The following is a 23,224-nucleotide window of genomic DNA, read 5'->3' on the forward strand; positions in this document are numbered from 1 at the left end:
CACTGCCTGAAAGGGTGGTAGAGGCAGAAACCCCCATCACATTTAAAAAGTACTCGGATATGCACTTGAAGTGCCGTAACCTGCAGGGCTACGGACCAAGAGCTGGAAAGTGGGATTAGGCTGGAGAGCTCTTTGTCGGCCAGCACAGACACGATGGGCTGAATGGCCTCCTTCTTTGCCATAAATCTCTATGATTCTATATCATGAAATCACAACAGAAACTGCTGGAAATACTCTGCGGGCCAGGCAGCATCTGTGGAGAGGGAAACAGAGTTCTGATGAAAGATCAGCGACCTGAAACGTTAACTCTGTTTCTCTCCCCACAGATGCTGCCTGACCTGCTGGGTATTTCCAGCATTCTCTGTTTTTATTTCAGATTTCCAGCAGCCACAGTATTTAGCTTTTGTTTCAATGTTAAGAGGTGGTTTTGAGAAAAATATAAATTGGATAAGACTATTTTCACTCCTCCTGGACTCCAATTTAAAATTAGAATTGACTGTCCCTAAATTTCAAAGAAAAGAAAAACTTGCATTTCTATAGCGCCTTTCTCGACCTCAGGACATCCCAAAGTGCTTTACAGCCAATGAAGTACTTTTGAAGTGTAGTCACTGTTGTAATGTGGGAGACGGGGCAGCCAGTGTTCCCTCTAAGCTGCGTGCAGTAACGCGTAAGGTGCCGCACAGTCCACCCTCAAGCTTTTACATTGGAATCCCCGCGCATAGCCAGAAATTTAAAGGGACCACGCATTGGGAGAAACAGGCCAGGCAGAACATAGTGCAGCCTGCAGGGAACATTGGCAGCAGCCAGCTCCCACAAGCAGCACTGTGATAATGACCAGATAAGCTGTTTTAGTGATGTTGGTTTGCGGGATCAATATTGGCCCCAGGACACCGGGGAGAACTCCCCCTGCTCTTCGAATAGTGTCATGGGATCTTTTCTGAAAAGGCAGATGGGGGGGGGGCCTCGGTTTAACGTCTCATCCGAAAGACGGCACCTCCGACAGTGCGGCACTCCCTCGGCACTGCACTGGGAGTCTCAGCCTGGATTATGTGCGCAAGTCTCTGGAGTGGGGGATGACTTGCTTCCACATTAAAAATGAGTTCCCAGGTGACCGATGAGTCCAATGCGGGACCGACAGTCTCTGTCACAGGTGGGGCAGACGGTGGTTGAAGGGGCGGGTGGGTGGGGTGCTTGGGTTGACGTGCGCTCCTTCCGCTGTTTGCGCTTGGCTTCCGCTTGCTCCCGGCGAAGAGACTCGAGGTGTTCGGCGCCTTCCCGGATGCTTCTCCTCCACTTTGTGCGGTCTTGGGCCAGGGATTCCCAGGTGTCGGTGGTGGGGATGTTGCACTTTTTTCAAGGAGGCTTTTTGAGGATGTCCTTGAAGCGTATCCTCTGCCCACCTGGGGCTCTCTTGCCGTGTCGGAGCTCCGAGTAGAGCGCTTGTTTTGGGAGTCTGGTGTCGGGCATGCGGACGATGTGGCCCGTCCATCGGAGCTGATCGTGTGCTATCACTGAGCCACGACCGACACTGAACCAAGTAGCCTGGGGTCTGCTGGAGCACAGTTGTGATTTTAGTTGCAATCCCTCCCTTGCCTTTAAATCCACAGCTCCTCGCACATCACTGTAACTGGTTGTTAACCGCCAAGGTCATTTACAGGACAAATGCAAATTGCTTGTAAATTGCAAACTCCAGGGCAGTGACTGGCTCTCTCTGTTATAAAGATAGTTTCATGGCTGGAACAAAGTGTATGACATCTGGACACACATTGAACTGCGAGACTTTTACATCAGAGAGAGGGGTGGATGGGGGAGGGGCAGTGATTTATCCAGTGAGTAATTTGCTGTATTTTTGGTTGTGGGAACTCTTATCTTAAACCACCTATCCCTCTCTAATTCATTGCATTTTGAAATGATGGTTAAAGCATTTGCAGGAAATCCCTCTGTGCGCTATTTTAACGCCGGCGTTACCTTAACGATGTGGGAATGCCCTGCACTGTCTGGATATCACAAGGCTCTGTGACACTGGGCGCTGTTCTCTTCTCTCTCTCTCTCTCTTTTGTTACTGTGCAATGCTGAGAATGCAGAATGCTGCATATTTAACAGTGAACCAGATTTCTCTCTCATCGCCCCTTACCTTCCCTGTGTGTGTGGTATTGTCAATGTTTGGAGGAAGCTATTTTAGATCACCAGCCTTTCATTTGCTATTTATATTTTTAGACGTACACATTTCCCCTTCAGTTTGCAATTGGTTTATCTCCTCCTACTTTATGTTATGTCTCTTTCCATTGTGTGTGGTGTGAGTCTCTCTTGAACACATCACTCGTTCCCCTCCCCCTCATGTTGTGGATAGCTCTCTCTCTCTCTCTCCTCCGGCTCTTTTGGCGGCTTGCCTGGATTCTCCATCCCACTGCGCAAAAAAAAAGGGAGAGGAAAAAAAACCCAGCTCAAACGTGACTAGGCAGTTAAGTGGTTGTTATGCAACTAGCGACCTACTAACACATATCCCCACAGTTCCTGGCAACCAGGACAGGATAGGTACAATAATACCAGCCAGCAAAGGACACAGCCAGACAAGTACTTCAGGAGCCAAACAATCGAGGCACTCAGCAAACCAAACACCTCTCTATAATATATATATAATAATAGAGAGAAATGTGTATATATTATATGTAGAAGAGGAGCCAAGAGCAGTTCACATGCTGGATGCTTTGTGTTAATTCTTAACAGAAGGTACAGTGTCGAATCTCTGTTGTACATGTTACAGTGATAAGCTCTCTCTGTCTCTGTCTCTCCTGTGTTTTATTTTGCCAGCCCAGTGCCAGCCTTGGCACTGATGCCAGCTGCTTTCTGCCTACTTCTCAGTAAAGTGGGTCAGTGTGGTTTAAGATGCTGATCTGATTAAGTGGCGAAGAACTATCCCTGACTGTAGGTAACCGTGGTTTGTGTGTATGTGTGGGTGAGAGAGACTTGTAATGTAGATTTGATTATTTACATATATATAACTAGTTTTGTATTAAGGGAGCCACAGGATTTGATGTGTTTCTTGTATTCTGAAATTCATTGATATTAATTATTTTTCAAATACCGGTGCTTGAATCTATATTGTCAATTTGCCAAGATGTTTGTTTTTAAAATATTTAATTGATTGCAGGATCAGAGGGACTTAGACTAATAAGAGTTTATTTTTAGAGCTATACACGGCGGGAAGAGTGGACTTCTATTTTGCTGGTTCTATTATTAAACTTTGCTTGCATGATATAGCCATATGAAATTGTACGTTGGTTGCGTGGGAGTAGGTTCTGAAAATGAATATTGCCTCTTGACAGTTCCATTAACTCTGCGTTCGCCGTGGTTCTTGGTTCTTCGATGAATTAATTAATTGCTTTGTGCATTTCTTTGAACACCCAAGAACCTCCCGTTGTTGCAACAGCCTCTTGTTCCAGGGTGTATTTGAATAAGGCAAGGGGATTTTTTTTTTGGTGGGAGGAAGGTGTTTGCAATAACGTTGTGGCATTTTTGCAGCGGGGATGGGAGTTTGACTCCTTAAGCACTGGGATTTTAAAACGCGTGGTTACCAGAGTTAGTTACCCATTAACAGAATGTGAGGGAATCGAGACAGCAAGTGCAACAATGGAGCTTTAAATAGAAACCGACTTATTACTGGAAACCTTTTTAAGAAAACGATACTTCCTGAACAAGTTTTTTTTTTAAGTCGCATTACAGTGACCTGTAGTCATTGATGTTTGAACAGTATGCAAATGCTTTTTTGGTGTGGCTTTAACGAGGAACTTTAGACACAAGTTAATGATTAACCACACTCAGAAAACGTGGCCAGCTTGATAGTAATTGAATCAGTAATTGAGTGAGCAGGAATAACAACAGAAAATGCTGGAAAAACTCAGCAAGTCATTGAGTGAGCAGGGTTGTCTGGTAAAGCTGAATAAAGAGGGGTGAGCTGTTCCAAAAGTTTTGAAACAGCCGTTAGGTCAGTGTGACTAAAGGACTTTAATCAACTTTAACCTGAAGGGAGGCTGATTGAGAAAGTGGGCCATCTCTACAGAAACCTGCTTTGGAGATTTAAAATCTAGTTTGTTCCCAATTAGAAAGAGCAAACGTGCATTTCTATGGCGCCTTTCACATCCCCAGGATGTCCCAAAGCGCTTTACAGCTGACAAAGTGCTTTTTAAGTGCAGTCACTGTTGTAACATGGGCAAATGTTTAAACAAACCACACAGCAAGTCCCCACAAACAGCAGTCAGATAAATGACGAGATAATCTGTTTCTGGGTGTTGGTTGAAGGATAAATGTAGGAAACGCGGCCGCCTGTCTGCACACAGCAAGGTCCCACAAGCAGCAATAAGAAGATAATCTTGGTGATGTTGATTGAGGGATAAATATTGGCCAGGACACCGGGGAGAACTCCCCTGTTCTTCGAAATAGTGCCTTGGGATCTTTTGCATCCACCTGAGAGAGCAGATGGAGCCTCGGTTTAACGTCTCATCCGAAAGACGGCACCTCCGACAGTGCAGCACTCCCTCAGCACTGCACTGGGAGTGTCAGCCTAGATTTTTGTGCTTAAGTCCCTTGGAGTGGCACTTGAACCCACAACCTTCTGACTCATGGTGAGAGTGCTGCCCACTGAGCCAAGCTGGCACTCACTAATATTTGGTGCCTAGTATACCTCATGTTAACTGTCTTTGCCCCTTCACTATCCTCTCCTGATGGTGCTGACTCGTGTTGGGGTACAGCTCCATTGGATGCCCACAGGTGTCTGGTAACTTGGCCAAGTGTGTCTACCCAGAAAGTGAGTGCTGGGAGGCTGTTCAACCGTGAAGAGCATCACAGTTGACCATGAACCTTCATAGAAACATAGAAGATAGGAGCAGGAGTAGGCCTTTTGAGCCTGCTCCGCCATTCAATGAGATCATGGCTGATCATCCAAATTCAGTACCCTGTCCCTGCTTTCTCCCCATATCCCTTGATCCCTTTAGCCTTAAGAAATATATCTAACTCCTTCTTGAATATATTTAATGAATTGGCCTCAACTGCCTTCTGTGGTAGAGAATTCCACAGGTTCACCACTCTCTGGGTGAAGAAATTCCTCCTCATCTCAGTCCTAAATGGCTTACCCCTTATCCTTAGACTGTGACCCCTGGTTCTGGACTCCCCCGCCATCGGGAACATCCTTCCTGCATCTGGTCTGTCTAGTCCTGTTAGAATTTTATAAGTTTCAATGAGATCCCCTCTCATTCTTCTAAACGCCAGCGAGTATAAGCCCAATCAACCCAATCTCTCCTCAGCTGATGTCCGCTCATACTTCCCAGCAGGGGTCATTGGTCATCATTTCAATGTGGGGAACCCTGGTGGAATTTCTTCCCCCAGCTCCCCCCCCCACTCCCCACCGCCATTCTAGCACAGGAAAACCAAGCCTAATTGTATAACCCCCTTCTGTTTCCTGGGCTGCGATCAGCTAACTAAGCACACATTCGACCTGGGACTCTCCTACTGTCCTTTGAATAGCGCCTTGGGATCTTTTGCACGATATGTGTCAGCCATGGCTCAGTTGGTAGCACCCTCGCCAGAAGGTTTGTGGGTTCGGGTCCCACCCCAGAGACTTGAGCACAAAAATCCAGGCTGACACCCCCAGTGCAGTGCTGAGGGAGCGTCGCACTGTCGGAGGTGCCATGCTTCAGATGAGACGTTAAACCGAGGCCCCGTCTGCTCTCGCAGGTGGACATAAAAGATCCCGCGGCACTATTTCGAAGAAGAGCAGGGGCAGTTCTCCCTGGTGTCCCTGGCCAATATTTATCTCTCAACCAACATCACAAAAAGAGATGATCTGGTCATGATCACATTGCTGTTTGTGGGAGCTTGCTGTGCACAAATTGGCTGCTGTGTTTCCTACATTACAGCAATGACCACACTTCAAAAAGTAATTAATTGGCTGTAAAGCGCTTTGGGACGTCCTGAGGTCGTGAAAGTGCGCTATAGAAATGCAAGTCTTTTCTTCTGACACCATTATCCCGAAACCAACGCCAACAAAGCAGATTAGCAGGTTATGCATGTCATAGTGCTGGTTATGGGAGCTTGCTGTGCGCAAATTGGCTGCTGCATTTCCCTACATTACAACAGTAACTGCACTTCAAACTCAGCTGTAAAGCGCGTTGGGGCATCTTGAGGTTGTGAAAGGTGCTATATAAATGCAGGTTCTGTGTGGCTCCCCATCTGATGTGAAACTGCCCCATGTTTCAACGCTTGCTCATTCGGAGTGAGGCTCATTCATTCTGGCTTCAAAATGTAATCTATTTTGAGTCCCTTACTCGCTAAAAATAAACACAGCACCATATGTTTCCTGGATTCCCTAACCTTCAGAGCTATGCAAATTCTGGCTTTACGTTACGTGAACAGAACTGACTGGAAAAAGGCACAAAGTGTTCTGTCAGCGTTTGAACAGGGAAAGGATCGGGTCACGTTTCGGGTGTAGACCCTTGTCAGAGTTCGAGCTGTCGGGAAAGGTTGAACAGGCTGGGGCGCTTTCCTTGAGAGGGCCGAGGGAGCGACCAAATCGAGGTCTTGAAACTGATGAAAGGGTTCGATAGGGTAGACGTGGAGAAGATGTTTCCACTTGTGGGGGAAACCACAACCAGGGGTCATTAATATAAAATAGTCACTAATAAATCCAATAGGGAACTCAGGAGAAACTACTTTACCCAGAGAGTGGTTAGAATGTGGAACTCGCTACCACTAGGCGCAGACACAAATAGCATTTAAAGGGAAGCTAGATAAATACATGAGGGAGAAAGGAATAGCAGGAAACTCTCTCTTAACCGGCAAAATGCAGGAGTAGGTTCAGGTAAGTTTTACTTTATATTTAGTGGCCGTATAACCGGGGTTCCTGAATCTGTGGCCGTGTAACCGGGGTTCCTGCACAAGTGCCGTGTAACCGGGGCTCCTGCACCTGTGGCCGTGTACAGGGCTCTCGTACCTTAGTAAGTATACCTCGCTGTAAAGAACCAGGGGTCACAGCCTAAGGATAAGGGGTAGGCTATTTAGGACAGAAATGAGGAGGAATTTCTTCACCCAGAGAGTGGTGAACCTGTGGAATTCTCTACCACAGAAGGCAGTAGAGGCCAATTCATTAAATATATTCAAGAAGGAGTTGGATATATTTCTTAAGGCTAAAGGGATCAAGGGGTATGGGGAGAAGGCAGGGACAGGGTACTGAATTTGGATGATCAGCCATGATCGCATTGAGTGGCGGAGCAGGCTCGAGGGGCTGAATGGCCTACTCCTGCTCCTATCTTCTATGTTTCTATGTTTTCTATGTAATCTAGACTTTTTGATCAACCGGCACCACGCCGGTCCCGTCGGTGCCGGATAAAAAAGAGTTTCCTGTAGAAGGTTATTCCGTTAGGGCGAGATGAAGAGAGGAGGCTCGTGTGGGGCATAAACAGTGGCACGATCAGTTGGGCTGAATGCCCTGTACATTCGACGTAATATGTGAACGTGAAACTTGACAATAATTTTATGAACTGTTCAAAAAGTGCACGCTTCTCCGAAGTCACAGAAACGGGGGTGTGGGGGGGATTCTAAATGGAAGTCGGGAAAGATTTGAGCGATGCTGAACCTACACAACAAGGCAACTGGCATCTGTAAAGAGAGAGAGCGGTAACTGTTGGGGGTGTGAGGCAGGTTCTTCCTCGACAGATGCTGATTGGCCTGCTGTGTGTTTCCAGCATGTTCCGGCTGATGCTCGGCGCTCACAGTTTGTTTCCCTTCTTATTTCTAGAGTTTCAAAATGTCGCCGTCAAATTCCGTTGTGCCGCGTTACGGTTCGACTGACGCCTCCATTGAAATGCTGACTTCATACAGATGCATTAGGCCTTTGTACAGTGATGTATAGAATATAAGAGCAGGGAGGTTATGCTTGAACTGTATAAAACACCAGTTAGGCCGCAGCTAGAGTACTGCGGACAGTTCTGGTCACTGCATTATAGGAAAGATACGATCGCACTGGAGAGGGTACAGAGGAGATTTACGAGGATGTTGCCAGGACTGGAGAATTTTAGCTATGAGGAAAGATTGGATAGGCTGGGATTGTTTTCTTTGGAGCAGAGGAGGCTGAGGGGCGACTTGTTTGAATTGTATAAAATTATGAGGGCCTAGATAGAGTGGATAGGAAGGACTGATTTCCCTTAGCAGGGAGGTCAATAACTAGGGGGCATAGATTTAAAGTAATTGGTAGAAGGATTAGAGGGGAGTTGAGGAGAACTTTTTTCACCCAGAGGGCGGTGGGGGTCTGGAACTCACTGCCTGAAAGGGTGGTAGAGGCAGAAACCCTCATCACATTTAAAAAGTACTCGGATGTGCACTTGAAGTGCCGTAACCTACAGGGCTACGGACCAAGAGCTGGAAAGTGGGATTAGGCTGGAGAGCTCTTTGTCGGCCGGCACAGACACGATGGGCCGAATGGCCTCATTCTGTGCTGTAAATTTCTATGATGAACCTAACTTAAGGACTTGGATAACTTAGGAAACCAGGGCACTGTGATTCACAAGTCGATAAGTATTTCTCTAGTTAGCTTAAAAATAGGTATTAAGTAGAGGGAAGTGACTTAAACAGTGCTGTCACTTATAAATTTGTCTGTAAAAATAGCAAAGCAACTGAGGCACTGGATATTGGGACATTTAAACTAAAGCCAGTTTTTCCAGAAATAGCTTCATTCCACTGGCTTCAAAGGACAGCGAGAGGCCTCTCCGTGAAGGATGGGCCTGCCTGAGGAAATGCACGTAGCTTTGCTCAGCTTGACAGCCAAAGGTTATGTAATAGAATTGACTGTGGTGTAATCCGAAAGAGGAACTTATGCTTCCTGATAGTTAAATATTACCATTGGGGAAATCAAATGTTAAAGGGATGCTGCTAGTGTGGTGAGAGAGGTTGTAACTCAATGTACAGTACCTACGCTGAGAGGGAACCACAGGAAACCTGCAAAGTTGGTGCAGTTTTTACCATCTGAGATGCCTGATGGAAGAGAGGAATTGCCCCTCTCCAGCAACTGTACCCCTTTGGATATCAGAATTTGTCCCGCTCTCAGATACCGCTGCTCCATCACCCACCCACACAGCCCGTCCCACTCTCAGATACAAGCTCCTCCATCACCCACATACAGCCTCTCCCACTCTCAGATACCAGCTCCTCCATCACCCACCCACACAGCACGTCCCGCTCTCAGATACCAGCTCCTCCATCACCCACTCACACAGCCCGTCCCACTCTCAGATACAAGCTCCTCCATCACCCACATACAGCCTCTCCCACTCTCAGATATCAGCTCCTCCATCACCCACCCACACAGCCCGTCCCACTCTCAGATACAAGCTCCTCCATCACCCACACACAGCTTGTCCCACTCTCAGATACCAGCTCCTCCATCACCCACACACAGCCTGTCCCACTCTCAGATACAAGCTCCTCCATCACCCACACACAGCCTGTCCCACTCTCAGATACAAGCTCCTCCATCACCCACTCACACAGCACGTCCCGCTCTCAGATACCAGCTCCTCCATCACCCACTCACACAGCACGTCCCGCTCTCAGATACCAGCTCCTCCATCACCCACACACAGCCTGTCCCACTCTCAGATACCAGCTCCTCCATCACCCACTCACAGCCTGTCCCACTCTCAGATACCAGCTCCTCCATCACCCACACACAGCCTGTCCCACTCTCAGATACCAGCTCCTCCATCACCCACACACAGCCTGTCCCACTCTCAGATACCAGCTCCTCCATCACCCACTCACAGCCTGTCCCACTCTCAGATACCAGCTCCTCCATCACCCACACACAGCCTGTCCCACTCTCAGATACCAGCTCCTCCATCACCCACACACAGCCTGTCCCACTCTCAGATACCAGCTCCTCCATCACCCACACACAGCCTGTCCCACTCTCAGATACCAGCTCCTCCATCACCCTCACACAGCCTGTCCCACTCTCGGATACCAGCTCCTCCATCACCCTCACACAGCTTGTCCCACTCTCAGATACCAGCTCCTCCATCACCCACACACACAGCCTGTCCCACTCTCAGATACCAGCTCCTCCATCACCCACACACAGCCTGTCCCACTCTCAGATACCAGCTCCTCCATCACCCACACACAGCCTGTCCCACTCTCGGATACCAGCTCCTCCATCACCCACACACAGCCTGTCCCACTCTCGGATACCAGCTCCTCCATCACCCTCACACAGCCTGTCCCACTCTCAGATACCAGCTCCTCCATCACCCACACACAGCCTGTCCCACTCTCGGATACCAGCTCCTCCATCACCCACACACAGCCTGTCCCACTCTCAGATGCCAGCTCCTCCATCACCCACACACAGCCTGTCCCACTCTCAGATACCAGCTCCTCCGTCACCCACACACAGCCTGTCCCACTCTCAGATACCAGCTCCTCCATCACCCACACACAGCCTGTCCCACTCTCAGATACCAGCTCCTCCATCACCCACACACAGCCTGTCCCACTCTATATCTAGTGCTTGGAGTCCTCATTGCTGTATGGTTTGACTAGCTTACACACTGGGGTTAATATGAAGACTCACAGTAGCCCTACAGTACAAGGGCTGATGTAACCATTCATGCACGTCTGCTAGCTGTTTACCTTCAGCCTGTGTGTACTGTAGTGATGGTTTTGTGGTGATGTAATGCCTTCTTGCAGCCTGGCTGATCCTCGCTGCTGATAAACGTGGGAAGTAATGAAACTTGGATTTCTGTGATAAGATTTAGGGACTGTTTCCAAATGTCACTGAGATTAATCTTTCCATCTGCTGGGCCTCATTGTTTGTACGGTTAACTGAGACTTCACTTCTAATCTTACACCAATGTCAAAGCTTTGAAGCCCAGCATCTCATTAAAAATGGAACATTTCCGTTGTAGTCCCTAATATAAAATCCAGGCTAAAACACAGACACAGTTACACTGACACACAGGCACAGTTACACTGACGCACAGGCACAGTTACATTAATACACAAATGGGTACAGTTACACTGATACAGTAAGTTACACTGATGCACTGAGATACTGATATAAATTGATACACAGTGAACTGCAGGTATACTGATGTAGTGAGATACTCTGTTGATGCGCAGTCAGGTACGGATAGACTGACTCGCAATGAGGTCAGCACAGGTTGTGGCAGCTTCCCAGTATTTAAAAAAGCAAAATACTGCGGATGCTGGAATTCTGAAATAAAAACAAAAAATGCTGGAAACACTCAGCAGGTCAGGCAGCATCTGTGGAGAGAGAAACAGAGTTAACGTTTCAGGTCGCGGACGAAGAGTCATCGACCTGAAACGTTAACTCTGTTTCTCTCTCCACAGATGCTGCCTGACTTGCTGAGTATTTCCAGCATTTTTCTGTTTTTATCCCAGTATTTAAGCCTTGGCTGTTGCCAGTCTGTACCTAGACTCTCTGGACTGGATGTGTCGCTGAGGGAAGACAGTGTATACACTGTATCAGTCACACAGAAACTCTTTGCTTATGTGTAGTTCTCACTGTTTGTTTTTTCTTTGTGAGACTTTTACGGGCAGTGATGGTTTCGGGGCGTGTCAGGCTCCCCCCCCCCCCCCCCAAATAAAGGGACTCCTTTTGAGCAGACGCCCCTCTCCAGCGTCCGCACCCCCTCCCCATCGAATCACCTCAGTGAGATAATTTGTTGCCATGAGCCTTGGCTGCTTGTTGAAGTTGTGCTGTTCTGGCTGGAGCCCCTGAACAGGCTGACATTCTAACCCTTCAATGTAGCTTATTGTGTTTAGTGCCGTTTACATTACTTCCTGGCGCTAAAGTGCGCGTCTGATAAATCGCAGCCGCCGAGAAGAAGAAAAAAATCTATCTAGGGCACCGCTAATCTTGGCATAAAAGCAGAGGCACTCATTTGTGTACTGATTTCTTCCAGGCAGGGAACCTGTCCAAAAAAAAACCACACCGAAACACACGGCGCTGGACTGCACTGCCTTTGGGATCTGTGTTTGTTCACACACGCTCAGGCCAGGGCTAACAAACACTTGCGTCATTGGCCCTTGGCAGTTTCCCTGGATGAAGAGAGACGAGTAGGTGGAGATTATGCGGTTCAGCGGGCAGCGATCTCGCCTGTGTGAGGATGGATGCTAAGCCTCGGGATGCGAAGACCAATTTTTTTTTTTAGTTTCAAAAAATATACTTCATTCATAAAAGTTTGTTCAAGTACATTACAATACAGTCCTCGTCGGGACGCGGAGACCAATCCCCAGCCTCACCCGGTGCCCGCACACGCTTCCTGCGATCGGAGCAGGACTGCCGGCCGAGTTGTACCCTTCTCCGACACCCCTCCCCCCCCCCCCCCCCCCCCAAGCCAGCTGCAGCGTCCCGATCACCATCCCGGGTGAGACCGGCTCACGCAGTGCCTGGATTGAATCTGGATTCAGCCAGCGGGCAGAACTTAATTGATATTTTTAAACATTTTTAATTCAAAATATTCTATGAATGACCCGGGGTCATAAGAATGTAGCCGCCCCCCCACCACCACCAACCCCCCCCCCCCCACCGCTCTGGGACCAAACAACACAGAGTGTATTTTTAGCCGAAAGCATTATTGCACGCACTGGTCCAGTTAATGCTACTGACCTACATTTCTTGTAACCCAGGCTTTGTCACAAGATAACATCAGCCAGCTTCCACCAGCATTCTTTTGGTTCATAGGAACATAAGAATTAGGAGCACGAGTCGGCCACAAGGCCCCTCGAGCCTGCTCCGCCATTCAATAAGATCATGGCTGATCATCGACCTCAACTCCACTTTCCCGCCCGATCCCCATATCCCTTGATTCTCCGAGAGCCCAAAAATCTATCGATTTCAGCCTTGAATGTACTCAAAGACTCAGCATCCACAGCCCTCTGGGGTAGAGAATCCCAAAGATTCACAACCCTCTGAGTGAACCCTATGAACCAAAAGAGTGAAGAAATTCCTCCTCATCTCGGTCTTAAATGGCCGACCCCTTATCCTGAGACTATGCCCCCTAGTTCTAGACACTCCAGCCAGGGGGAAACAACCTCTCGGCATCTACCCTGTCAATCCCACTCAGAATCTTGTATGTTTCAATGAGATCACCTCTCATTCTTCTAAACTCCAGAGAGTATCGGCCCATTCTACACAATCTCTCATCATAGGACAGCCCTCTCATCCCAGGAATCACTGTGTTTATATACATATACTAGCTGGGGGAGCCCGGTTTTGCCAGGGCTGTTTTGGGCCAGGCGGTTTAAATCGAGTGCGAGGCTTTGGGGCCTGTCTGTGTCCCTCTGTGAATCTGCTGCCGGGCAACATTTTAAATCGAGTCCCAGGCTTTTGGGCCCTGTCTGTGTCCCTCTCTCAATCTGCTGCCGGGCAACATTTCTACCTTTTAATACCTTGAAAGATGAAAGTGAAAGTACTTATAAAACGTTTTTGGTAAATCTTATGTTATTTTTAAAAGAGATACTAACTTTTTCAAAGCTGGATGATCAAAGTAGTTTGAGCTGGAAGCAGTGAAACAATGGCTGCCACATCCCTGAGATGAAAACGATTAGTCCCGCCCACACACACACACCGATTGGCCAACCATCAGGGGACTGTACTGTAGGATTGGTCAATCGTGACGGCACAGGATTGGTGGAACCTTGACGTCAGTCAATCAATGCTAAGTAGCAGATAATGAGTTTAATTTTGAAGGTTTTTTGCATAAGGCGCGAACAATTTTCGTCCGACCGTCCCAGAAGCGTAAGCTTTCTTTGGAGGTAACGCGCGCGTAGGTACGCTCTATAACTTTCGAGCGCATAGCCGGACAGACGCACACGTGAGGACAGAAGGACAGACAGACAGACAGACAGATCGATTCCTTTATATATATAGATATATAAAATCTCTATTCTGTTTCCTCTTGATTATAGGGTGCTGGGGGAATCTCTGCTCAATATCATTTACCGTTTGGTGTGATCTTATTTGAAAAACGTACACAACACACTTTGCTTTACTGCTTTATTTGCTGTGCTTTGCTTTGCTTCAGCGTCAGCCATGGCTCAGTTGGTAGCACTCTCTCCTCTGAGTCAGAAGGTTGTGGGTTCAAGTCCCACTCCAGGCACTATTTCAAAAAAGAGCAGGGGAGTTCTCCCTGCTGTCCTGGGCCCAATATTTATCCCTTAACCAACATAACAAAAACAGATTATCTAGTCGTTATCACATTGCTGTTTGTGGGAGCTTGCTATGCGCAAATAGGCTGCTGCGTTTCCCACGTTACAACAGTGACTACACTTCAAAAGTACTTCATTGACTGTAAAGTGCTTTGAGACATACGGTGCTGTATCGACGCCAGTCTTTCTTTGACTGTAAGCTGCTGAATATTCATTGTCCCCTGACCTATTTCAGTGTGTTTAAGTGTTACTTGTGAGAGTGCTGAGGCTGATCCCTTTCCGTGTTGTCCACGACACGCATGTTCAGGCCCAGCAGCCGTGGAAGCTTGCTTTGGGGCGGAATCAAGGAGGTGAGCTTACTTCCCTTTCTGGGTTAAGGTGGACTTTTTATCTTGGTCTCACGCTGGCCTTGCTTGGATGTGATGTGAGTGCTTGCTCAAGGCCCACCCTTAACAGTGAATACTGCCGCTGGTCAACTGAGTGCTGTCATTGCTTTGAAACTTTGAGGAAGCCAAACTATCTTTTAATTTTTCTCTCTTTTTTTCCCTTTTTATCCTAATTTACTAATTTCCCCTGTATTTTTTCACCTTCTGTCTTTCATATCTTTTTCTCTCTTCTCTCTCTGTTTCTCTCTTTCTCTCTCGTTCTATTTTTCTCCCTCGCTCTCTCTCTCTCTCACTCTTTTCTCTCCCTGATTTCCTCTCTCTTTTCTCTCTCTTTCTCTTTCTCTCTCTCTCTCTCTCTTTTTTTCTCCCTCTCTCTTTCTCCCTCTTTCTCACTCTTTTCTCGCTCTTTTTCTCTTTCTATTTTTCGCTCTCTATCTCTCTGTCTCTCTCTCTCTTTCCCTATAAACTGATGTGATTCTCAGCATCTTTAAAGAGGTTCTGTTGAGGCCCTGATTGGTTCGATTGAAGACTCCCGACCCACAATGTTAACCCATCTTGTCCCTTTCCAGAACCTGACTGACCTGCTGTCCATGTCGAACATTTCCACTTTTTTCTGTTCTTCCCTTTGCCTCTCTCTGTACCGGGGCCTAGTCTTCCCTTCTGTTAGTCTACTGCTTAACCAGAAAGGCAGGGAGGAGAAGTTCACAATAGAATAATCGGACATGGACTGTGGGTGGACCAAGGCCCTGCATGGCTTTCTCTCACCCTGGACTCATCCAGCAATCTTGCTCTGATATTTGGTTGGCCATGGCAGCTCTGTATTTCTTTGTCCCCAGTTTCCTGGCCCTATCTCCATACCCTTTAATCCCAATGATCTCTCTCCCTTTAAGACACCTCAGTTGGCTTTGCACCAATGGCATTCTGGGGCACTGTTCTATATTCGCACAACCCTTTTTGTGATGGTACAGACGTGTCCCTAGCTTTCTCTAACATAGTCCTAGAGTTATACAGCACAGAAAGAGGCCCTTCGGCCCATCGTGTCCACGCCGGCCATCAAGCCCTGTCTATTCTAATCCTATTTTCCAGCACTTGGTCCGTAGCCTTGTATGCTATGGCGTTTCAAGTGCTCATCTAAATGCTTCTTGAATGTTGTGAGGGTTCCTGCCTCTACCACCCTTTCAGGCAGAGAGTTCCAGATTCCAACCACCCTCTGGGTGAAAAAGTTTTTCCTCAAATCCCCTCTAAACCTCCTGCTCCTTATCCTGAAACTATGCCCCCTGGTTATTGACCCCTCTACTAAGGGGAAAAGTTCCTTTCTATCTACCCTATCTGTGCCCCTCATAATTTTGTACACCTCAATCAGGTCTCCCCTCAGCCTTCTCTGCTCTAAGGAAAACAACCCCAGCCTGTCCAGTCTCTCTTCATAGCTGAAGCGCTCCAGCCCAGGTAACATCCTGGTTAATCTCCTCTGCACCCTCTCCAATGCAATCACATCCTTCCTAAGCACTCCTGCTGAGAACCCTTCTCCCCCCCTCCCCTTGTCTCACACAGCCTCCTCTCCCTATTCATCCCTTTTTGTTCTGCCCCCATCCTGAGGAAGCAGACTCCTTGCTGGTTCCTTCCAAGTGGTCATTGCTTGTGTGCGAGCCTAGGCTGTGAGCTATTTGGCCATTGCGGCATCGCGGTTGACCCTGATACTGCCCGCGCCCGATGTCCACACCCGTTGACCTCCCAGCAGAAGTGATTGGAAAGCATTCAGGACCTGGCTGATTTCTGAATTTGCAATCTGCTTGTTTAGCTCAAATTGTAATATTGCGTCCCCTAGTTTTGGATTCCCTGAACAGAGTCATTCCCTATTGGTCCCTCTTGTGTTCCAACAACAACAACTTGTATTTATGTAGCGCCTTTAACATAGTAAAACATCCCAAGGTGCTTCACCGGAGCGTTATCAAACAAAACATTTGACCCCGAGCCACATAAGGAGATATCAGGGCAGATGACCAAAAGCTGGGTCAAAGAGGTAGGTTTTAAGGAGAGTCTTAAAGGAGGCGAGAGAGAGGCGGAGAGGTTTAGGGAGGGAATTCCAGAGTTTGGGACCTAGGCAGCTGAAGGCACGGCCGCCAATGCTGGAGCGATTTATAATCGGGGATGCTCAAGAGGCCAGAATTAGAGGAGCGCAGAGATCTCAGGGGGTTGTAGAGCTGGAGGAGATTACAGAGATAGGGAGGGGTGAGGCCATGGAAGGATTTGAAAACAAGGATGAGAATTTTAAAATGGAGGCGCTGCTTAACCGGGAGCCAATGTAGGTCAGCGAGCACAGGGGGTGATGTTTTCTCTGTTAGTAGCAGCTCAATGAGGAATATCTGAATAAATGTTAAAGTCGATATGTTTTTTCTTCATCTTAGGCCTATTGAAGGAAGTTGACATCATTTCAAAATGGCAGGAAACATTGGTCTCAGAATCGAGTCTTAGAAGTCTTGGAAGAAAACTCCAAACATCTCCACCAGCAAGCTCGCTTGAGTTGCCTGGGGCCTACAATGGAATCTGGCTACTACTCGGAGATGGAGAACCTCGGCTCCTCATCGCTCTGCGTCTCGGAGACTCTCGGCACTTACAACGAAGGGCTGGCCCAGAGAAACCGGACAGGCAAAAGCAAGCCCAGCTTCTCCGGCCGGCGGAAGCGCGAGTTCATCTCCGATGAGAAGAAAGACGCCAGCTACTGGGAGAAGAGGCGCAAGAACAACGAAGCTGCCAAAAGATCACGGGAGAAGAGGCGGATCAGCGACATGGTCTTGGAGAACCGGGTCCTGGCACTCAATGAGGAAAATGTCCGGCTGAAATCGGAACTGTTGGCTCTGAAGCTGAGATTTGGGCTTATAACCACTGCTATGTACACTGAGAAGAGCCGCCAGCTGGCTGGAGCCTCGATCAGCTCTTATTACAGCAGCTATTCAAACAGCTCCACCGTGCTCCTCAACTCTGATTCTTCGGAGGCCGAGTTCTCGAGCAGAGGGAGCGGATTCACGCCCATGAGCAAGTATTCACCCCGGGGCTCTCTCTCGGATGTTTCTGACGGCTCGTCGAGCACCGGAGACAGCCCAGAGCCCATGATTCACGGGGACGTCAAGCAAGACAACAGCTCAATGGACAGAGACCTGATGAAAGACATTAAGGAGGTTGTGAGTGTGCAAGTCACCTATGGAGGAGGCGAGGCAGCAGCTTTGCTAAGGAGCTGTGATGATATAGAATTCATAAGTTACAAGGAGCCAGCTAAGTACAACCTTGCGCCCCGGGACATTATTCAGTACGGGGCACAAGGGTGTGGAGAAGATGTTCAGACTCATTCTGCCCAACTGCAGGACTTTCGTCTTTCATCGTCTGTGCCCCAACCTAACCAAACAGCCCATACAAACCATGGGGTAGATTACGCACAGTTGATGGGACACGCCGTTTCTGCAAAGTCGCTCACTGTCAATGGCCTACACGAAGCACCTTCCTCAAGTGGTCCGAGTGACGTCACTCAACGGTATGCTCATGAACTTTCACACACTGAGGCGCAGAAGATGCAAGGCCATTCATTGTCGAAGGAGTCTGTTACCGAGACTTCGAGGAGGTCTGCTTTCGAGCATTCAGTCATCGAGTCATTCGGTGTGTTGGAACATACAAATTCCCATCATTCCACTAGCAAGAATGAGGTGGCTGAACGACCTGGATCCCAAAGTCCCGACGGCGAGTTTCCTCAACATTCCATCTCCCAGAACTTTACGATTGAGAAGCAGGAGCCATTGGAATGCTCCTTTACTCCCTGTTCTGTTATTGAGGCTCCACGAGTGTCTGATCAAGGCATGATCACACATTCCAATATTACCATGGATAAGGTAGCAGACTGTACCCTTTCTGAAGGTTCTGACAGTGACAGTCAAGAGAAAGTTGAGAGTCTTGGCTTTGAGACTGTTGTGCATTCTGGCGCACACCAGGAGGTCAAAGCAACAGCTCTTCCACATAAGCTCCGCTTGAAAGTAAGAGCGATTCAGGCCAACGAGCAGCAAGTCAACGGCCAAGAGCATTCACATCAAGTTAGTGATCCAGGACCTCCATGGCAGAAGCGTAATGGTTTTGATCAAAATTCCACCTTCAATGGATGTATCGTGAAGAGTTACGTTTCAGTCAATGGCAAGGGTGAAATCTGGAGCAAGTCAGGGGTTCTAGACATTAAAGCATTGCAGTGTCAGCCAGGAGTGTTAAATAACTTTGACCAACAGGTTCCCCATGGGACCAGTAGTCACCAGAGCTACCAAAGCACACCAACCAGACCTAGCCCGCACGCCGTAAATGCAGCGTTGTTCAAGGCTTTTGAACGGAATACTGTACGATCAACGGAGAAATTGTCACTTCACGAAAGGAACAATTTAGTCAGTCCCACTGAGGGGCAAAAAGAACATGGAGAAACACGGCTGTAGAGATGTGGAATATGGAGAGTAGTTAGCCTGAATGGCTGAGACTATTAAATAGCAACAGCGTCTCTGTTCAAAGTGCGATCTCCTTCTTGTTGTTGAGCAGCAGCTCAATGATGTTAGAAAATGTCCACGACAGACACAGCTCGACACTGGAATTGTTAAGTTGGAAGTTGTATCCGGATCCTTTATTGTTTCAGGGACTGATCCAAGTCGATCATATTATAAGGATGCAGGCTGAGCCAGCACTTGTTATTCCAATTCATTAGTTAAGTTCAAATAAGGTTGTCCCGAGATTAGGGTAACAGGTCTCGCCAGGCAATAGGCCAGCGTCAACCTGGACTCTCTGGTCTTTCTCAGTGGGTATCTGTAAAGATCTAGAACCAAAACCAGCAACGTCAATGTGGCAAGACCTCGAGTCCATGATTTGTTGGTTGGTCTTACACCCAACTGTTCCGTGCTATTTTGAACCACCTTTCACTGGTGTCAGCTTGGCTCAGTTGGTCGTACTCTTGCCTATGAATTGGAAGGTTGTAGAAACTCAGCAATTTATTACTTATCTTTGGGTGAGTAGAAGTAATTAGTGATATTAGCCTCACCGTGGAGCTACTATGAATGGGTTCTCACTTACCACAATCAATAGCAGCTGTCCCAGATACAGCTTTAAATATGGCAGTCGGGAATGGTGGCACAGTGGTTATGTTCGTGGACTAGTAAACCAATAGGTCTGGACTAATGATCTGGAGACTATGAGTTCAAATCCCACCACAGCAGCTGTGGAATTTAAATTAAGTCAATTAAATAAATCTGGAATAAAAAGCTATGTATCAATAATGGTGACCATTAAATTACCAGATTGTCATAAAAACCCATCTGGAAATCTGCTGTCCTTATCCATTCTGGCCTATATGTGACTCCAAACCCACAGCAATGTGATTGACTCTTAACTGCCCTCTGAAATGACCTAGCCACTCAAAGGCAATTAAGGATGGGCAATAAATGCAGGCCTAGCTAGCGACACCCACGTCCCATAAACAAAAAAGATGTCCAGATGCACTCAACAGAGCTCAGTGGGGTGAACTTCCAAATCACACTCAAAGCAGCTCTATTGAGTCAGTCTTCATTCTGCCTTTGGGTTACCATCCCAAGCTGAATAGTGCTGTCTTTGAGTAAGTGCCTCAGGGTCAGGCAACTGGACTCTCCATTTTATCTTCCAGTCCCTCGTGGATTCTCGGTCAGGGGTGAACTAACGTTTGCCAGCTTTGCTGCCAGCTTTGCTCCCAGCCGCAGTGCCTCAGCTGATGTAGAACACAGGGTGGAGTTAAAAAACAGAAAATGCTGGCGAAACGCTCAGCATGTCAGCATCTGTGGTGAGAGCGAAACAGAGTTCAAGTTCCAAGGCCGATGTCCTTTGGCCAGGAGTTCTCTGGTCCCCAAGTCCCAAATGCAGGTTGGAAGCTCCACCTCACTATTTCTGTTTCCTGCATCCTATATCCCTTGGCCTTTGAGCACAGGCTTGCCCAGATAGTGTTGGTATAGTCCTAGTGATAATCAGGAATTTAGTTCTCGCCACCCAATCACGGTTCACTCGGGACACACAACTGCGGACTGGAGGAGGAGACGTTTGTCTTCTCCTTCTGAATTGGACTCAACCCCAGGTCCCAATGGTGAAGGGATAGAAATTGGACACACCGATCCACCCAATTCCTGCCCCCCTTCCCAAAGCACGTTGGCTCAGCCTACTTTAGTGCCACCTCCAGTGGTTTTGCTGTGCAGAGGCAGCAATGTCACAGTGCGAGAATATCAATTGGAGCTTTGCAGCATAGCCGGTGATGCACACTGCTGGCGACCCTGACATCACAGAGCTGCGTTCCCCCCCGAACGAGAGTCGTTGGCCAAGAGTTTCTGCTTCGGGCGCAATCGGCAATCCGGGCGTAAACTGCGCTCAAAATTGGGCTCGTTTTCAGAAGCGCTTATTTTTTATGGGCTCGAGTTTCCGCTCAAACTCATTTGCATATCGGCGAATGTAAAATCTCCCATGGACCAGCGCGATCGGGCAACGTTTTCGAACGTAATGTAAAAAAAAAAAAAAATTTGCATTAAAAAATATTCCTGGTATATCTAAGAGTGGTAACCTGGTGCAGTTTTATTAATACAGCTGAAAATGGGTTTATAGGAACAGGAGGAGGCCATTCGGCCCCTCGAGCCTGCTCCGCCATTCAATGAGATCATGGCTGATCTGTGACCTAACTCCATATACCCACCTTTGGCCCATATCCCTCAATACCTTTAGTTAACAGGAAGCTATCAATCTCAGATTTACAATTAACAATTGACCAATTGCCGTTTGCGGAAGAGAGTTCCAAACTTCTACCACCCTTTGTGTGTAGAAGTGTTTCCGAACTTCACTCCTGAAAGGTCTGGCTCTAATTTTTAGACTCTTCCCCCTAGTCCTAGACTCCCCAACCAGCGGAAATAGTTTCTCTCTATCTGGTTCTCTCTATCTTTTATCACAAGAATTAAGCCTTTTTAATCCACCATCTGTGAGTAACCCGATTTTAAATGACTGAAAATTTCTTTTTTAAAGAACGATACGTTTTACCATTTACTAGTTACATTGGTGTCAGTTTCTTAGTAAATTGACAAAAAATGTTTTTAAGGGGTGCCTATTAGTGTCCTTCCACCTAAAAAAAGCTTCATTTTTGGAGTCTCCGCGAAGGCCCAGAAACAGGCGCGATTAGCGGAAACGTGATTATCTTGGCTTTGGGGGGTGGGGGTGGGGGTGGGGGGGGTGGCCAGTTTTGTGGGCGGGCTCGACTTCCAGCCCGATTTTTAAAAAAACCAGCGCAAAAGATTGCAGAAACTCGATTTAGCGGCGGCCGAAATCTGCGCCTGAAATCCCTCGACCATTTTACGCCGGTTTGGCCGCTTTCGGGCGAATTGCGCAACCGAGCGGAAACTCCTGCCCACCGTCCGTGCTACCACATCGATATCGTGATAATGGGTGTCCGCTCCCTGTCTGGAGTGGTCCAGCAGCAAGGCTGTGGCTCCCCTGTTGGTGTAATTAATCCGATCCCAGTAGAAATAGCACGAAGCTGGAGCAATTGTGAGGGAGCCATGAGAACGTCCAGACCTGGGCAGCCTTCGCCCTGCAGCGAGGCTGTGACCGTGATCTAGTGGCGGCTTATGGGTCCCAGTGTCGAGATCAGTAGCACTCTGACTAGCGGTTGCCAATCACCCCCGTCCCATCATTTAAAAAAAAAAGCACTGACCATCCAACTATCATCTATGCTGTAATGGTTGTTTTTGAGTTACTAGGTGAGTGCCCCAGATAATGAGTTCTGAATTGTGTGTATGTACAGTGGACCTGAGTTTGTATTAACGGAGCATTATCCCTGTTCACAACCTAAAACAAAAAAAACATTTTTTTGTTCCTGTAGTTCACGTCCAAAAATGTGACCAGCTTTTCGGTCCAGTGATGCTTATTGGATATTTCAAATCGTCAACTGGCAGGTGACCGCTTGTTCTGCACTGTGGGTTAACCTATAAACGATATAAAGGGTTTCGATCCCTACTAAGAGGCTCCAGCTTAATGCTACTTGATAACTGTTGGCACCGGTCTGAAGGTTGTGGGTTCAAGTCCCCACTCCAGAGACGTGAGCACATAAAGCTAGGCCGATACTCCCAGTGCAGTGCTGAGGGAGTGCCGCACTGTCGGAGGTGCCGTCTTTCAGATGAGACGTTAAACCGAGGCCCCGTCTGCTCTCTCGGATGGACGTAAAAGATCCCATGGCCACTATTTCAAAGAAGAGCAGGGGAATTCTCACCGGTGTCCTGGGCCAATATTTATCCTTCAGCCAACATAACAAAAACAGATTATCTGGTCATTGTCACATTGCTGTTTGTGGGAGCTCGCTGTGCGCAAATTGGCTGCCGCGTTTCCCACATTACAACAGTGACTCCACTTCAAAAGTACTTCAATGGTTGTAAAGCGCTTTGAGACGTCCGGTGGTCGTGAAAGGCGCTATAGAAATGCAAGTCTTACTTTTCTTTTTCTGAAATAGCCTCTCTTGAAGGGCCTAACTCTCACCGGGGCCCAATTCCACAGGTACTGGTGGTCTCCCTCCAGTACCTCATTCTTATCTTTAATGCCAGGCTAGGTGG

The 23,224-nt window shown here is 47.8% G+C and overlaps 1 protein-coding gene across 1 annotated transcript; it reads left to right on the top strand.

Annotated features, from left to right (window-relative positions):
* The first annotated feature begins 2,451 nt into the window (after positions 1-2,451).
* On the top strand, positions 2,452-21,816 carry LOC147097647 (uncharacterized). Its single transcript, XM_085971637.1, has 2 exons — positions 2,452-2,730; positions 17,012-21,816. The coding sequence occupies exon 2, from the start codon at positions 17,144-17,146 to the stop codon at positions 19,064-19,066; it is 1,923 nt and encodes a 640-aa protein (XP_085827763.1). The 5' UTR covers positions 2,452-2,730; positions 17,012-17,143; the 3' UTR covers positions 19,067-21,816.
* Positions 21,817-23,224: the final 1,408 nt, after the last annotated feature.

Source organism: Somniosus microcephalus, chromosome 31, assembly GCF_052327205.1.
Source record: "Somniosus microcephalus isolate GS21.2 chromosome 31, FLI_Smic_1.0, whole genome shotgun sequence".
NCBI lineage: Eukaryota > Metazoa > Chordata > Chondrichthyes > Squaliformes > Somniosidae > Somniosus > Somniosus microcephalus.

Excerpts from the sequence above, each read along its gene's own strand:
- LOC147097647 (XM_085971637.1), top strand. The coding sequence starts at position 17,144 with ATGGAATCTGGCTACTACTCGGAGATGGAGAACCTCGGCTCCTCATCG.